The sequence below is a fragment of the Bufo bufo genome, chromosome 6 (assembly GCF_905171765.1).
Source record: "Bufo bufo chromosome 6, aBufBuf1.1, whole genome shotgun sequence".
Taxonomy (NCBI): Eukaryota; Metazoa; Chordata; class Amphibia; order Anura; family Bufonidae; genus Bufo; species Bufo bufo.
The window spans coordinates 71890749-71909840 of NC_053394.1; the positions used below are offsets into that span (position 1 = coordinate 71890749).

At 44.3% G+C, this 19092-nt stretch overlaps 1 protein-coding gene across 2 annotated transcripts in view; it reads left to right on the forward strand.

The window, feature by feature from the left end:
* The window catches only part of CNNM2 (cyclin and CBS domain divalent metal cation transport mediator 2), a 129488-nt gene that overhangs the window by 85006 nt on the left and 25390 nt on the right, over positions 1-19092 (forward strand). For both annotated transcript variants that reach the window (XM_040437695.1, XM_040437696.1), the window contains exons 2-5: positions 7074-7217; positions 9839-9976; positions 13054-13223; positions 15458-15551. In XM_040437695.1, the coding sequence (XP_040293629.1) occupies positions 7074-7217; positions 9839-9976; positions 13054-13223; positions 15458-15551 (546 nt within the window). The remainder of the gene's footprint in view (positions 1-7073; positions 7218-9838; positions 9977-13053; positions 13224-15457; positions 15552-19092) is intronic.

Below are 19092 nucleotides of genomic sequence, written 5' to 3' on the forward strand. Positions count from 1 at the left end.
ACTTTCAAAGTTTTCCCAATTTTTCGGCTGACTGACTGACCTTCATTTCTTAAAGTAATGATAGCCACTCGTTTTTCTTTACGTAGCTGCTTTTTTTATGCCATAATACAAATTCTAACAGTCTATTCAGTAGGACTATCAGCTGTGTATCCACCTGACTTCTCCTCAACGCAACTGATGGTCCCAACCCCATTTATAAGGCAAGAAATCCCACTTATTAAACCTGACAGGGCACACCTGTGAAGTGAAAACCATTTCAGGGGACAACCTCTTGAAGCTCATCAAGAGAATGCCAAGAGCGTGCAAAGCAGTAATCAAAGCAAAAGGTGGCTACTTTGAAGAACCTAGAATATGACATATTTTCAGTTGTTTCACACTTGTTTTTTATGTATATAATTCCACATGTGTTAATTCATAGTTTTGATGCCTTCATAGTCATGAAAATCAAGAAAACTCTTTGAATGAGAAGGTGTGTCCAAACTTTTGGTCTGTACTATATATATATATATATATATATATATATATATATATATATATATATATATATATATAATTTGTGGGAATTAGCTTTACAAATGGTAGGCAGTCGGCAGGATTGGATGCAACATAAGGGTTTTATTGGAAAAAGCAACAACAAAAATAGTTCCAACAGGATGGCTTGGCTTCAGCCCATCAAAGTTCAGTCACATAAAGCACTTATCTTCAGCCCTCGTGTCATATAACAGATAATTTTTAAACAGGCAGAAATACAGGAGTCACCTTTGTGCAGTGTCTTGTCTCTTTCCTTCTCTGGAGCACTGTGGAGAGGAGTGCTCCCAAGTCCTCTCCAGACCACCACACACACTGGCCGTGTGTCTTTTAAATTAGCTTCCAGCTGGGTGAGGTGGTAACCCCCATGATGGAGTACGGGAGTGACCTTCCCACCCAAACTCTTCAGTCACTCCTAAATCCCTGACCCAAATTCCAGCTACCACGAACTCCGCGATCTAACATCACTGGTTGCCATTTACATCTGGGATTTACATTACTGAGAGCAGCAACCTCCGTGACACATACTTGCCATCAATAACCTCTTGGATGCATAAATGTATTACTGTGCAAATGTTTTACGCTGGGAAAAATGCTGCAAAGTAAGAATGTTAATAATTAAAATTTACATTTATTCTACACCAGGACAGTGACCCCCCAAATCTACAAGCCAATGTTATTAAGAACTATCTTCAGTGTAAAAAAAACAAAACAAGGAGTCGTGGAATTGATGATATGGTCCTTAAAGGGCCCTGGTCTCGTCATTGAGTCTTTCTGGGATTACATGAAGAGCAAACCTACACCCACATCCAGATCTGTCGTTAGTTCTCCAAGGTGTCTGGAACAACCTCCCTGCCGAGTTCCTTCAAAAACTTTGTGCAAATAGAAGAATTGGTGCTGTTTTGAAGGCAAAGGGTGGTCACACCAAATATTGATTGGATTTAGATTTCTGTTTTGTTCATTCACTTTATTTGTAATAACAAAATGCCAAGTAAATGAGCAAAAGAGAAAGGCGAATTCAATATTTGATGTGACCAACCTCTGCTTTCAAAACGGCATCAGTTCTTCTAGGTACACTTGGACACAGTTTTTGAAGGAACTCAGCAGGGAGGTTGTTCCAGATCACTTGGAGAACCGACCACAGATCTTCTGTAGATGTAGGCTTGCTCAAATCCTTCTTTCTTTTCATGTAATCCCAGACAGACTGGATGATGTTGAGATCAGGGCTCTGTGGGGACCATATCATCACTTCCAGGACTCCTTGTTCTTCTTTATGCTAAAGATAGTTCATAATGACATTAGCTGTATGTTTGGGGTCATTGTCGCGCTGCAGAATAAATTTAAAGGGAGTCTGTCACCACATTTGAGCCTATTAGACAGATCCAATAGCGTTATATGTGCCACCCAGAAGTTTAAAACGGTACCTTTGTTGCATATACCGGAGTCTTGTTTCAGCCAAAAATGAACTTTGTAGGTTCTGTAAATGCGCCCTCTCAAGTGCCCAGGGCGGCGTCTCAATCTTCCGAGCCCAAGACCGGACCTCCCCAACGGCTCATAACCCCGCCCTCCGTGTGCCTCTGCCCGGCGCAGTGGAAAAGGAGAGAGGAGGAGCGTAAACGGGCGGGCAGAGGCACACGGAGGGCGGGGTTATGAGCCGGTATATGCAACAAAGGTACCGTTTTAAACTTCTGGGTGGCACATATAACGCTATTTGATCTGTCTAATAGGCTCAAATGTGGTGACAGACTCCCTTTAAAGTTAAACTTAATGCTTCAATTTTTTAAAGCATTCTTACTTTGCAACATTTTTTCAACACCTTCCTAAAGGTGATTGATTGCTAGTAGTATGACTGTTAAAGAGGACCTTTCACTAGATTAAAAAATCTAAACTAACTATACAGACATGTAGAGCGGCGCCCAGGGATCTCCCTGCACTTACTGTTATCCCCGGGCGCAGCTCCGTTCTCCCGGTATAGCCTCCGGTATCTTCATAGTTAGGCTCCACCCAGGGGAACCTGACGGCGTCTCCTTCTCCCATGCTGTAGTGCTGGCCAATCGCAGCGCTCAGCTCATAGCCTGAGAGAAAAAAAAGCCTTTCAGGCTATGAGCTGAGCGCTGCGATTGGCCAGTGCTACAGCATAGGAGAAGGAGACCCCGGCAGGTTCCACTGGGTGGAGCCTAACTATGAAGATACCGGAGGCTATACCGGGAGAACGGAGCGGCGCCCAGGGATAATAGTAAGTGCAGGGAGATCCCTGGGCGCCGCTCTCCATGTCTGTATAGTTAGTTTAGATTTTTTTTATCTAGTGAAAGGTCCTCTTTAAAAGGGGTTGTCCAGAACTAGATAATGATGGTTGAATTCTTGCTAGAACAGCACCACACCTGTCAACAGATTGATTTCAATTGAACTGACCTGAGCTGACCATAGGTAGGTGTGGCACGGTTTTGAGAAGAATATAGTCATGTTTTTGTTTGTGATGCTGGACTAAGGTTATGCACATTGTTGTGTTACGTCTCCATACAACTAAACTGTATGGAACGGTCTTTTGACCTAATTCTGTACTCAAAATGATACTATTGGAGGCCTGGCCTTCATTGGTCCTTGACCATCCATAGTGTTAGAACCTGGAGCATTAGATGTCATCATTGGCAGAATTAGCTGATTTCAAAATCTTCTGTCTACCATCTAATGTGAATGACAACCTCCTGACTCTTCTCCGACAGCAGATGTCAAGGGAGATAGGGATTAGGCACGATGGATTTCAACTGCCTGCAGGGGCGACTGAGAACTTAGTGGCCCAGGAAAAAAACTAAAAGTGGCCCCAGGTTGTAGACAGGTCCAAATTGACAGAAGACGGGCCAATACAAGCAAGCAGGGAACGACACAAGTAGGCAGGGCCAGCAATACCTTAGTGCAACACAATATACTTCCCCAGCAGAACCAAATACCACAGTGCAGCATAAAATACCGCCCCAGCAGAACCAAGTACCACAGTGCAGAATAAAATGCCGCCCCAGCAGAACCAAATGCCACAGTGCAGCACAATATTCTGCCTCAACTGCAGTATTTACCGGCTTTACCGTCCGGAGGACAGCGATACAGTTGAATACAGGAGGGCACCTGCAGCGACCGCCTGGGTGCATAATTATCTGATGCTCTTAGTATTAATGCTGAGAACATTAGATTGTTATGTACCTGGTCGGCAGCTTTTAAGAGGGCTTGGGCGACCCCCTGGGCCATATCCCTGTAGGATCGATAGCTGGTCCGTCCCCGACTGCTGATCAGTTTGTTTTTGGGGAAATAAGCCGCTTGGTGGCGATGCACCAGACCGGAATTTACTACAAGAATTTTTTTTTTTTTTTTATTTGTGTGAGGATTTGTAAACGACATGTTAAATCATTGAAGTTTCCAATACATTTATGCTGTTTTCTTTATGGCATTGATGATTGTACAGCAGCCCCTCGAATGTCGGCTCTTTTGGTGTTCTGCTGGTATGTTAAGTATGTCTATCTGCATTTAAATTAGTGGCTCCAAGACAATCAGATTATATAGCAGTTACTTTGGTGAGAATATAACTGGAACGAAATGGAAACTTCATTTTAAGTCTAATATTAGACCCTGCTTTGGAAAATTCCTTTTAAATGATCACAAGCTGAGAATAGCGAAAGAATTTCAACTTTCAGCAAACAGCATTCACCAAGAATTTTTAACCACTTACGACAGATCATGGGAAAATTGCATTTATTGGGTGACTGTCATTGTTTTATATCGGCTGGAAGACGATCTCTTAGGTCCCGGGCCGGTTATATACTAGCGCTATTTTAGCCGTCTACAGTGTATTTTTATCGGCATTGTGCAGAGATTTATTTCAGTCTTCCTTACTTGTTGGAAAATTCATGCTATTTTGGTTGAATGCCATACATGGCAGGCCTCCTCAGACAGAATGCAAGGCTTTACTTTCTTGGCATGGTCCTAAAGTCTTTTGCTTTCATGCAGAGTAATTATCAGGCGGTGACTACATTTTAAGTTGTTAAAGTGGCCATAAAAGAGAGACTTGTTGGATAAGGATTTATTATTTTTTTTGCCCGTCTTGAAATAGTGGTGGTGAGAATTGGAAAGGAAATGTCCAACTACAATTTGGATCTGCTGGCTCCTGCTGTTTTAGACTTGATTAGGGATGAGTTCGCCGTACAGGGTTCGGGTTATGGATTCTGCTACCACGGACTATAACTTATGGGCCGTGGTAGCGGAATCCATAACGGAATTCTTGGATAACCCGAACCTGAACCTTGAAAACACAAGTTTGCTCAACACTAGACTTGATGGCTGACCATCGGGAACAGACATCCATCTGACGTGTAGAGGGGCCTCCTGACTCTCTTCTGAGATTTCAGGGAAGATCAGTATCGGGCAGTTGAACCTCAACATGCCCAATCCTTTTTGTTCTCAGAGGTACCTGGCAAGAAGTTTCTTCTCTCTCCCCATACACAAAACACGCCTAGTGTGCTTGTATATAGTGGATCGGGAGAGATGGCTGCCGGCCAAATGATTGTTCATCTGTCAAGTGTCTTGTGATGGCTAACCTTACTCTTATCACTAAATTCTGAACCATTTTTCAGTTGTCGTGACACTGAAATTTAGTGAGGTTGCCTAGTTTAGACAATAGTTTCTTGTCAGATTGACTGGCTGATAATATCCTGGCCACATAGTGTCAGCTGCAATCTGTGTGGGAACCTGACGGCAAGTATTAAATTCTTCTACAGCACCCCTACAGGAGATATGAGGCATTACCTTTAATTTAGTGCATGGACATGCCAGGTCCTTCAAAGCAAGAACTGCTTTCTTAGCTCTGGCTAATTGTAGAGGAGGATCCAGAATGGGGAATCCACTATATTAGCTAAGTATTAATCAACCCCTTGAGGCCATGTACAGACGTGGCCCGTATTGTTAATGCAGGGTGTCTGACATTTTTCAGTACAGTACTTGTGAATGGGGTTTTCACTCTTAGCATAATAAAATAATAAGCATGACTTCTTAAAGGGCATCTGTCAGCAGATTTGTACCTATGACACTGGCTGACCTGTTACATGTGCACTTGGCAGATGAAGGCGTCTGTGTTGGTCCCATGTTCATATGCACCCGCATTACTGAGAAGAATGATGTTTTATTATATGCAAATGGTCCTCTGGGAGCAACAGGGGCGTTACCATTACACCTAGAGGTTCAACTCCCTCTGCAACTGCTGCGCCTCCTGCACTTTGATCGATAGGACCAGGCGTGATTATGTTTTCACTGCAGAGGGTGTTTTCAAGTGCAGTTGCAGAGAGAGCAGAGCCTCTAGGTGTAATGGCCACACCCCCGTTGCTCCTAGAGGCTCATTTGCATATATTAAAACATCATTTTTCTCAGTAATGCGGGCACATATGAACATGGGACCAACACAGATGTCCTCAGCTGCCAAGCGCACATGTAACAGGTCAGCCAGTGTCATAGGCACAAACCTGCTGACAAAGGTTCTTTAAGTCCAAAACGTCGAAACCCATTTTTTTGTATTATCGTTGCAGATTCACATTGCAGATTTCAGCCTTTCCAGTGCAGAATGTTAAATCCATGGCTAATATATGCCCTCAAATTTGCAAGTACCACATTTCCGGTTACTTCAGGCTACTTTCACATCAGCATTTTCCTTTCCGGTATTGACATCCATCATAGCATCTCAATAACAGAGGAAAACGCTTCCATTTTGTCCCCATTCATTGTCAATGGGGACAAAACGGAACGGAGTGCACCAGAATGCATTCTGTTTGGTTGCGTTCCTATGCCAGACAGAAAACTGCTGCAAGCAGTGTTTTTGAGCGTGTTATGGGATGCGGATCCGTTTTCTTGGACACAAAAGAAAACGGCGCCAATTGACTTGTTTTAGTGCCGGGTCCGTCATGACTGTTTTAGAGAAAATACAACCAGATCCGCTCCTAACGGATACAGCCGGTTCTATTGTCATGACGGAAGCGTTTTTGCTGATCCATGACGGATCCAGCAAAAAGGCAGATGTGAAAGTAGCCCAAGTATGATCTGTATTCTGTACTGCCAGTAGTGTGCATCTGTACGGTAACTTCAGCCTACGTCTGTCTAGTTGTAGCATGTTGTGACAGTGTGGTGGATGTGATGCAGTTTTTCCCAAAATATTGGCAAAACGCGATGCGGCGTCACCTAGCCGTCCTGGCAACTACCAGTAATGGCACCAACTCCGGAGAGACACCGTTCACAGAGCACTGGTCTGCAGCTATCATCCCGACTTCTCCTGTGCTGCACCTGCACCCATGGATGCAATACCCAATTGTAACCTCGAACCTTACAAATGAGAACGTTCATGGATGTTTCTATCAGACTTCCTTAGTATTACGTGTTGCTATCCTGACTTTCTTGGTAGCCTCATCTCATTACATTGTAATCTATTGTATGCAGTGATATATTATTTTTTTATATTTCAATTTCTTTGTAATCGAAAATAAGAGGGCCTAATATACGTCTTTCTATTTCTCTAGGCAAATCCCACCTGGCAATAGTGCAGCGAGTGAACAATGAAGGAGAAGGAGACCCGTTTTATGAAGTCCTAGGGATTGTTACCTTGGAAGATGTTATAGAAGAAATAATCAAGTCTGAAATCCTAGATGAAACAGATTTATACAGTGAGTTGAAATAATGTCTCTGATACATTTGCTATAACTACCGGATACAGTGGACTATAAGATGCACTCAAGGCTAAACAACAGTAATAAAGGAAACAAAGGCTTTTAGATGAATTTCAGACTTCCCTGGTGGTCTAGGGTAGTGGAGTGGCTTAGGATTATTTAATTCCATTATATCGTGCCAGCATATTCTTCAGCCTGCATTTAAATGGTCACCAGTTACATCGGTGCTTGTTCACATTGGAGTTCACAATCTAAATTCCTAAGTAACATATTAGTATGTTTTTGAAGTGTGGGAGGAAACTGGAGAGAAAAAGAGGGAGAACATGAAAACTCAATGCAGATGTTTCCCTTGCGAGAATACGAACCCAGGACCCACTGAACCATTTGTCCTTGGTGGTTAAGGTTATGGAATAGTTAATGTCTGCTCCTCTGGATCTTCAGCTCAATGCAGAGGTTAATATCTGCATACTTAGTAGTCTAGAGTTTTCTCTCCTGGTAGTCCAGGTTACAAACTGGGAAATGCCTGCTGCCCTGGAGGTCAAGGTTATGGAGAGGTTAAAGAGGACCTTTCATGGTTTTTTATTAATTGAGATAAATACCTTTACTTGCAGGGTACCCTCCGCTGATGCTGCCACCCTGCCTGATTTTTTTTTTTAAATATTGCTCCTGCGCCCCGCTGTGCCCCCTGAGCATCAGTACAGGGAGGAGGAGACGCCAGGGTTTCTCAGTGGGCGTCTCCTTCTCCCTGGCTGTACCGCGATCCAATCACGGCAGAGAGCGTCACCACCAGGGGGAAGGTGAGCTTTTTTCTTTCTCCCTGGCTGTGACGCTCTGCGCTGTGATTGGATCGCGGCACAGCCAGGGAGAAGGAGACGCCCACTGAGAAACCCTGGCGTCTCCTCCTCCCTGTACCGCTGCTCAGTATTAGCATACTGAGCGGGAAAACTGCAGGGGGGCACAGCGGGGCGTAGGAGCGATATTTAAAAAAATCAGGCAGGGTGGCAGCATCAGTAGGGAGTACCCCGCAAGTAAAGGTACCGGTATTTATCTTAATTAATAAAAAAAACTATGAAAGGTCCTCTTTAATGTCCTCTTTGATGGTGATCTATGCAAAAAATATGGTATATCATTTTCTAAACTTTTTTAGTAATGCCATGTGAATGGTTGCTTATTAGTAAGGCTCCTTTGAAACCAAATTGAGCCTACTGTTGGGGGCATGCTCAGGAGGATTTTTCGACGTATACCTCTGAGGTTTGCCACTGTAAGGACATGTAGTGACATACGTTGCCTATAAGTTCCATGTGGGGAAAAAATGGTATATATTGTGTGATCCCTGTATATAAAAAAGCACAGTAGACTACACTTTTCTGTACTGTTCAAACAGTATTTTCGGTATAAGGTATACTGGCACATACCAAAGAGCGGGACTGTATGTATGTGTCCTGAACGTGCCGCGGAAGCTTGTCCTTAGTGTATACTAAGAGTAGAAACCTAATTTGCACATAGCCAAACTTTATCACCTTTTCTGTACACTTGATATCGATCTATTATTTTTAAATCAGATAATTTTTGTTGAACATTTTAAATAGTACAGCACGATGAACATAGTACCGACAAACCCCCTGCCACCCCCTTGGAGAGACAATATAGCATAGGATCTTTGCATAATGAAAGTGAGTTGAGGAGTACTTCACGGTGACAAAAAAAATAAATCAGGTATTATGTAACATCCTAAAGATTCTTTAAGTATAAGCCACCATAGGAAAACCCAATTGAAGAATTAGACATGTAGCAGAGTTGCGTCAGTTCCGCATTAACAGGGTTGTGTATTAGCCGTGCAGTTGTCAGATTTCTACTGACCGAATCCTTGGACTCCTTGTTATCTCCTTGTTCCGGAGATCTCAGACAGCAGACCTTGAGAGGGCAGACCTGGAACATCAAACTATCTATTGCAAAGGGCTTCGAATTTAGAATTTAGACGGTTCCTCTTCAGAAAAATCCAGCCTATGTTCATCGTATTGATGAGCTCCCATTAAGTGGGCAGACGAGGCTGAATCCAGCAACGGGCAATCAGCTTACTGGCTCGGAACGATATTCTCTGGATACTCAGCTCAGTCATAGGATCTCCCACCCGATCCCTTAGAATACATGGCCTGGGGTCATATTGTACATTTACAGTCCAAATGTAACACCTAAGGCTTTGTTCACATCTTCGTTAGGAGATTCAGCAGGCAGTTCCGGCACAGAGCAGCCTGCCGGATCCTCAATTTCACCGCTGGATTCCCATTGACTGCAGTGAGGTCTGGCGGTGATCCGGGCACTTTCCAGCATAAATGTCGGGTTTCGGCCGGACAAAAACCGGTGCATCCAAAGTTTTTTTTTTTTGTCGGGTCGACAGCCGGCATTTGCGCCGGATCTCCAAAATGGAGATGTGAACATGGCCTTCAATATGTCCGGATATCTTTCTGATATTAGATATACCTGTTGCTTGGTTGGACTGTTGATTCAGTTGTGTTTTTTTAGTATTTTTCTCAGTCTGTCCGTTTTTGCAGCATGTGCAGCACGATGCTGGATTTCTTTAACAGATTTGCATTTTTTCTTTGTATTAATTCTATTAGCTGATAACAGAACAAAAAAGAAAATAACCCATCGAGAGAGAAAACAAGATTTCTCCGCTTTTAAGCAAACCGACAATGAGATGAAGGTTAAAATATCACCGCAACTTCTCCTGGCTATGCACCGTTTCTTAGCAACAGGCAAGTTCGGCTTATCACAGCGTGAGATCACTTACGCCTGTTCGCACTTCCTCCGTGTAGTGGTGGCACTTTTCTCTGCTCCGGGCACTAAAGGGCACAGGGTCAGCCTTTTCCAAAACAAAGAGAGAGGGTTACAGAACGGGGGCGTAATGATCCTATGCTTGTACATACAGGCTCATCTGTGGCCAGTAATATGCTCATTGGCATCTCTCCGTATAGAAAAGTCTCTGTATAACATGTAAAGGAGTATCACTAGTATTCAGTGTTTTAAAGGGGTTGTGCCAAGCTTTAGACTGATGCCTTATCCAGAGGATATGAGTCTCATCGGTGGGACTCCAACCACTGGCACCCCTACCGATCACAATAATAGGGAGATCTCGTGTCTCGTGGAGCCCCTCCATTGACACAGGGAGACACCAGACCCCAAGTCTTTTCATCCAAACGCTGGGTCCCCATCCGATCACAATAATGGGGAGGTCTTGTATCTTCCCGTATGAGTGGAGCCTCTCCATTCACGCAGGGAGAAACCAGACTCTCGTTCTTGTCATCCGAGCACTGGGACCCCATCTGATCACAATAATGAGGAGATCTTGTGTGTCCCCCTATGAATGGAGCTTCTCCCCCAGTTCTTGACTTCTGACCACAAGAACCCCTACCAATCACAATGATGAGGAGATCTTGTGTCTCTCCATATGAATGTAACTGTCACGAATCACGATCAGTATGGGGAGGGGGGACTCCACACTGGACACACGACGGAAGGGGAACAGTAACTGGGCCTGGAAAGTAGGGAAGAAACAGGTCACCTCCTAGACAACCCTAATCCGGGCCCTGACTACCTATCAATATGGATAGACCTTGAAGGTAGGAATATTCATAAGCAGGATACCTAGGCCCTGATTTCCCTATAAGGCCCTGGAATAAGTATAGGACCAGAGACAACCCATTTTTCCCCAGATGGACGAATGGAAGTCTCTGTCTCAGGCCCAGATACAACAACAGGGAATATAACAAATATAAACAAACGCGACACTTAACTTCTGTAGAGATGGAAGAACAGGAACACCAGAGAGGATCTCACACCAGCTCAGCCAAACCCAAATGACGCTATCAACAGCATAGTCAGAAGGGTGGGTGAGACTATAAAGGGTAGAAGTGATGACCACTGAGCAACAGCTGAGAAAAGGGAAGTGGTCATTAACCCTATCAAGAAATCAAGGAGTCTGTTAGATTCCTCCACGCTCAGCCAATTTTCTCGATTTCCTGACATCAGTCACCTGAGGGACCGTGACAGTAACCTCTCCAATCAAACAGCGGAAACACCAGACACCTGCTCTTGTCATCTGACCACTGGGTACCACACCGATCACAATAATGAGGAGATCTTGTGTCTCCCCGTATGAATGGAGCTTCTCCCCCAGTTCTTGCCTTCCGATCACAAGGACCCCTACCATTCACAATGATGAGGAAATCTTGTATCTCCCCATACAAATGGAGGCTCTCCAATCACACAGGGAAACACCAGGCGCCTGTTCTCGTCATCCGACCACTGGGACCCCCACCGATCACAATAATGGGGAGATCATATGTCTCCCAGTATCCGTGCAGCCTCGTCTTCACACAGGGAGACACCAGACACCCATTCTTGTCATTGGTCACTGGGACCACATCCGATCACAATAATGGGGAGGTCTTGTATTTTCCAGTATGAATGGAGCCTCTCCATTCACACAGGGAGACACCAGACACCTGTTCTCGTCATCTGACCACTGGGAATCCCACCGATCACAATAATGGGGAGATCATATGTCTCCCGTTTCACAGGGAGACACCAGAAGCCCATTCTTGTCATCTGGCCACTGGGACTCCCACCATTCAGACTCTTATCCTCTACCCTATGAATAGGAGATAAGTTTCAAACTTGGCACAATGCCTTTAAAGGGGTCTTCCCAGATTTTACTATTGGTGACCTATCCTCAGGAGAGTCCTGTTTTTTAAGGGTCCAACACTCCACACCCATGCCAAATAGCAGTTTACGGCACTGGAACTTCCTTCCATTGTCTAGTGGACGATGCTGGTTACTGCAGAGCCGCTCCGATTTAGTGAACGCTGCAGTTCCTAACTTAGTCCATTACACAATGGATAAAGCGTTGTACTTCTCGTAAAGACTTCTGGAGCTACTCTGAAACATCTAAACAGTTAGAGTATGGGGTATCAGACCCCCTCCGATCAGATAGGCCATCAGTGTTAAAATCCTGGATTACCCCTTTTAAGGCAATATACATAACATAAATGCCATTTTAAAGGGGACTTGTACCCTGTATACCCTATGAAATAACAATTCTATAGCATCTTTTCTTAGGACTCTGCATTGTGACGTTCCTTTGTTACTCAGAATAAATCACAAATAAAACTGCAGCACTCGCCGGTCTTCAATTCATGCTGGTTTATTCACCAAAAATTGCGACGTTTCGACCTCTCGGAGTGCTTGAGAAAGACAGAGAGGTCGAAACGTCGCAATTTTTGGTGAATAAACCAGCATGAATTGAAGACCGGCGAGTGCTGCAGTTTTATTTGTGATTTATTCTGGATGATTCGGGCATACTACAGACTAGTATCCAACACTGTGGGCATCACCACCATAGAGAATTTTTACTATAGATTTGTAAGTGCTGCTACTTTTTTTCTTTTTTGTTCCTTTGTTACTCCTCATGGAAATGCACAAGTGAATTGACAATTACCTGTCAAAGGGGAGTATCTTGCACACTCTGACATTATCAGGTCATCTCGGACAGTGTCAGATTATATAGGGACTCTTTGTTGACTAGAGGGATAGTGATGCCCAGTTGTCAAATTGTTTGTTCATTTACAGGAGAATTAACAGAGGAACACCACTATGCAGAGTTCTAAGAAAAGGTGCTCCAGGATTGTTCTTTCATTGGCTATCCAGGTATTTACTAAAGCAAACATGTCAGGAGAGTCGTCAGGTCCTGCTTAGCCTCTGGTTCCTCTGAGTATGGAAGCGGTTGAGCTTTCTGGACTGTATGGTAATTTATCTTGCGTTATTTCCCCTGCAGAAGTGGATGCCTTTAGCCCCTGTCAGATGTCAGAGAAGATTCTTCTGAGGCTGCTCAAACATCCAAATGTCATCCAGGAACTAAAGTTCGATGACAGGAACAAGAAGTCTCCTGAATACTACCTCTACCAGCGTAATAAGCCGGTGGACTACTTTGTGCTGGTTTTACAGGTCAGACTTGCCCCTATGATCTTCATGTTCTGTGTAAACTGTTGCAGAAACGCTGTGCCTCGTGGTCATTTTTGGTTATTTATTGGCTTCGTACAAAAGTGCTTACAGCCTCCAAATCTGGTCAGTCAGGTAGGAGACGTCTCTTCATATAATTAATATTTATATGAGCTGTATTGGTGGAGGGACTGCACTGGGACCACCATACCTTGGTAGGCTGGCATTTACTTACTTTGTATTTACTTCACTTGGAGTTACTTGGCATGATCTTTTTACGTGAGGAGAACTGGTTGCCTCCACTTGCAGAGCTGCCTATGGGGGACAGGGCCTCACTACACACTATGGTCTGGCACTTGCATATATTACACATTGGTGAGCGTTCCTGTAAGGCTGCTCAGCCATGATGACATATCATAGTCAGTATCGCATCATTACCATCTCTTGTAGAGCAGTGCAGTGTGTTGTGAGGCCCTGTCCCCTCATCCTTCTAGGCAGCTCTGCAAGTGATAGCAGCCAGTCCTCCTCATATTCTAGGACAGGTTGCTGGTGGCCCTTTAATGGGGTTGTCCACAGCACAGTCTCCTTTTTTTAATGCAGCTCTCCCAGATGCCATTGGTGTGTCCCTATTCTGTAAGTTTGCACAAAGTCCTCTTCTAAAGCAGTTCTCCATTTTTGCTAATAGAGGCCCCCTAATTCAGCATATGAACAGGGGTGGTCCTTAGTAGACGACCCCTTTTAAAGGGGGTTATCGTATGAAAAGTATTACTATGCCAGGAATAGGGCATTTTTTAATGAATAATTATTATTGCTATATCCATGCAATAAAACTATTGTACATTTTTCTCCCTGGTAGCGCCCCATACTGTTTATCCTTCTGGTCCACCTTCTCCTGCGTTCAGTGGTGGACTAACATGCTCAGTAGCTTCTCTGCTGTCTTCCTCTTCAGTGACGGCATAGTGAAGCGACTAAGTGTCCATCCACAAAGAGGAATAAGTACTCCAGAAAAGCGAGTTAAGAGTTTTGTGGGATAACCTCTCTAAGGCCAATTTCACACGACCGTATTCAGTCTGGGAAATGCGCCCCGTATGTCCGCTGTATTTCCCGGACCGAACCCTGCCCCTCTGACCTGAACTCACAGCATCATAATGATCTATGATGCTGTGTGTTTCTGCCTGACCGTGGCTGCTGTGACAACAGTTCAGAAGACCCGCGATAAGGCAGGAACGCGCAGCTTCATAAATCATTATTTTGCTGCGTGTTCGAGTGTTCAGTACAGGAAATACAGTCGTCACCGGAGTGTGTTTCTCGGACTGAATTCACTCACGTGAAATTGGCCTGAGTATGAATGGACTGAGACGGTGACCAGAGATGGCGTGAATTTGTAAGGGTGCATTCACACGTGTGGTCTGCAAAAATATAGATCCACAAAAATTACAGATGAAATTCGTGTTGCATACATGGCTCCTGTAAGCTGAGATCTGTACTGCTGTTTGCAGGGTCCTTTCACTGAAAGACTGTGTAGTGCAAGACTGAAGGTGGGGCAAGAGGGAGACTTGTCTTAAAGGGGTTTCTGGGATTAGGATTTTGATGGCCTGTGCTCAGCATAGGCCTTCAATATCTGATCTGTTGCGATCTGACTCCCGGTACCCCCTCTGATCAGCTTGACTGCCCCATGTAAACTGCTGATTGGTGAGGGTGGCAAGATTCAGAGCTGCACTGATCTGATATGGATGGGCATTCCTTAGAGTAGGCCATCAGTGTCTTGATCCTGGAAAACCCCTTTAACCGCCTGTCTGAATTTACTGGTTTTGAAAGGAGTAAGGCCCCTTGCAGACGAGCGTTCCTCCCGCAGCGAGTCTGCAACGCAGCTCCCGGCCTGATCTACCAGCGCTGCCGGGGTCACATAGCATTATATTGCTTTATGATGCTATAAACCCTTGCAGTTCTGGAATGTATTGGATAACACTGGCAGCATTATGGGTTACATAGCATCATAAATCAGTATAATGCTATGTGAATCCCGTCAGTGCTGGGAGGTCAGGCCGGGTGCTGCGATGCGGACTCGCTGCGGGAGGAACGCTCGTCTGCAAGGGGCCTAAGGATTTTTGTGTTTTCCCCATGCAGCATCGTGCACAGAGGAATGGGGACCACTATACAAAATGTATATGTTCTGTTACTGTTTTGCTAAATGACCCGATGGGACGACGAAGGCGATAACCACCATCTGTTATCTGCAGGGGAAAGTGGAAGTGGAAGCCGGGAAGGAAGGGATGAAATTTGAAGCTGGTGCCTTTTCATATTACGGCGTGATGTCACTCACAGCATCACCAGGTATTCTGTTCCTACAGCTGCTTAGAGGTTTACAACTGATTGCCACCCTCCAACGACTTTTACTTGTTGGTGTGCACATTCCTTCCTGCAGCATTACTGAATCCATTACTATGTGTCCTGCACCAACAGACAGATCCCTGCATAACCCAAATTCTAAGAGAAGATGCAAGAAAGTATTGAGCTTCATCAATTTGCATACATAATCCTACAAATTAGTAATTTTATGCAGAAAATCCCCCGTATGTTTTGCTCTGCTTGGATGCGGTGACCTCACTAGGCAAGGGAAGTTCAGGGGACCACTGTTCTACAGATTGATTTGTGGGTCCCAGAGGTGGACCTGGACTTAGCAGACATTTATGGTCTACAGCATGGAGATACCATGAGTGTCTGTAATAGGAATACCCCTTTATCATGTATGCAACTCTCTAATATATTTTGTGTTTTAATACCTTGTCGTTTTCAACAAATCTGCTTGATGTCATTGAAGGAAACCCTATTTACATCCAGGGGCTAAAAATTTTCTTGATCATGTTCACCTGCATGGTTAAGGGAACACTAAACCTTGAAATACATGCATACATAACCATTTTTGTCCTGGGGTGGGGGGGGGGGGCTCCTGCAGCAGCCAGTTGTCTTACAGCCAGACTGTGAAGAGGAAGAGAGAGGACATGGGTGACATTGTGGGACACGGAGACGTTTTCTTTATATATTTCTCAATTTTAACTGTAATATGAGACAAAATGGGACTAAGAAAAAGGACGAGCTGTAGGGAGAAAATGTTTTTCTAATGGATTTAGTATGCCTTTAATTCCCCATGTAGATTGATAGGGTTGCACTCGTTGTCCAATCTGTGAAGTGCTTCAGTGGAGTGGATGGGATCCGGAGAAATAATAGTAAGAAAGATACCACCGCACACTCAGGGTTATCATGCAAATAATAATCTTTTATTCTGACATATCCTCCAATGGGTACAAAAGTAATAACGGAAGAATGCCTATATTGTGTCGCTTCGGACCTTGGTCACATAAGTCACTAATGGAAAAAAACATAAAAAAACATGAAAACATTAGTCGGAGGTAAAATGTTCTCTAAAGATATAGTCATAGGGCTGATTATAGATGAGACCAATGTGTTAAAAAGATAGATATTAGAAGATATGGGTCAAAGCCTCTATAAATGCGTCAATGAGTGGCTGTCGAGAGGAAGGCTATGATGTGGAACCAAAGCTGGGATTGCTGGGGTGTCCGGGGTGCTAACATGTTGTCATGTAGCACAGAATAGTACAGTAACGTGAATTGGCATAGAAGTATGCTGTCATGTAGCACCAATGGCACAGTTGTTATATAACAGATATCATAGTGGTGTGCTATCATGTAGCACAAATGGATAATAGCAATAGCAATGTAGCATAAAGTAATGCAGATAAATAATAAAATAAAAGCAGTATGTTGCTGGGGGCAACCCCAGTGCCGTCAGAGGAGCTTACCAAGAGTAAAGTGCAGGATATTAGGAGGGCCCCCGTGGGACAGCGGGAACGCGCTGCGGGCCAGTGTGTGGGAGAGAGGGCCATAGACTGCATCTAAGAAGGTGCCGTGCGCCTGCGTCATGTGCGAAGTCGTGCGGCTTCGGGCGTGAAATAGAGCAGAAAGGGCATGAGGCTAGGTGGGGATTCACTGAAGCTGGCACGGCCATGCTGGGTATGGGACAGGATAAGAGAAAGGTGGAGATAACAGTGGTGTGGAACTAGTGAACAGTGTGTGAATGTAAGAAACAAGGGGGAGAATGTGAACATAGGGGGCATGTTGGTAAATGTGTATAGTGGTGTGTGTGTGTGGGAAGCAGAGGAAGGGGGAAAGGCAAGGAGGGGAAAAAGGAAAAGAGAAAAACAGAAATAAGGCCCCTTGCAGATTAGCGAATAGGTACGCAATTGCAGTCAGTTTTGACTGCGATTGTGTTCCGATGTTCCGTTTTTTTTTCGCCCGGGTGCAATGCGTTTTGCACGTGCGTGATAAAAAACTGACTGTGGTACCCAGACCCGAACCCGTACTTCTTCACTGAAGTTCGGGTTTGGGATCGGTGTTCTGTATATTTAATTTTTTTTCCATTATAACATGGTTATAATGGAAAATAATAGCATTCTTTAATTCAGAATGCTAAGTAAAAGGTCCATTTTGGGGTTAAAAATAAAAAAAAATGTTACTTGCCTCATCCAATTGATCGCGCAGCCGGGCTCGTCTTCTTTCTTCTTCTTGCAGGACCTGGCTGGGAAAGGACCTTCGGTGATGTCAGCGCAGGTCCTGCTGAATGACGATAGAAGAACCTTCTATCTTCATTCAGCAGGACCTGCGCTGACGTCACTGCGCTCACCATGTGGTGAGCACGATGACGTCACCAAAGGTCCTTTTCCAGCCAGGTCCTGCAAGAAGAAGAAGAAAGAAGACGAGCCCGGCTGCGCAATCAAGTGGATGAGGCGAGTTACATTTTTATTTTATTTTTTTAACCCTACAATGGACCTTTTACTTAGCATTCTGAATTAAAGAATGCTATTATTTTCCATTATAACCATGTTATAATGGAAAATAATAAAGTAAATGGGGTCCCGGGTAACTCATCCCTCGTCTCCTTAGCAACCATGCGCATCCGCACTTGCTTGCGGATGCTTGTGATTTTCACGCATCCCCATTCATTTCTATGGGGCCTGCGTTCAGTGCGGGTGCAATGCGTTCACCTCACACATTGCACCCGCGCGGAATTCTCGCCTGTGTGAAAGGGGCCTAAGAGGGAATACTGTTTAAGAAGGTAGGGGTGTGTGGGAAAAAATGAGTGAAGGATTAAGTGAGAAAAAGGAGTAGGAAGAGGGCAGAAATGTGGAAAAGGAGAGAAGAAAAGAAAAAGGGTGATAAAATGAATAAAAATAGATGTGGAAATAGAAATAAAATGAAGGAAAAAATTTAACAAATGAAATAAAGAGAGGAGAGTGTGTTGTGTGGAGAATGGGGGAAGAGAAGAGGAAGAAAGCCGGACGGGTGCATACTACCTCTGGGGTCTAACGGAGGATCAATGGGTCTGGGAAGTAAGACGTAGAACATTAGTCAAGGTGCACAATCAAATAGACTCATCATAAGGATCACGGATTAGATGTATGGATTAAAGTCCCGGTTAAGGCCTTTGGGATTTAGGCTCTGTAGCGTGTAGATCCAATATGCGTCGTGTTCTTTTAATAGGCGTACATGGTTTCCACCGCGTCGTGGACGTTGTACCTTTTCAATGACCTAAATCTTGAGTTGGGCAATGCTGTGGGGGGCTTTATTAAAATGGTCAGGGATTGGGAGCCAGTTCTTCTTCCATCTAATTGTGGACTCGTGATACGATCACGTATGGTTTGTGTGGTTTCTCCCACGTAGAGGAGTCCGCAGGGGCATTTAATAAGATAAACGACAAACGTTGAGTCGCACGTAAAAAAAAAAATCTTTGATTGGACATGATCTGCCTGTATGTGCATGATAACCCTGAGTGTGCGGTGGTATCTCTCTCACTTTAA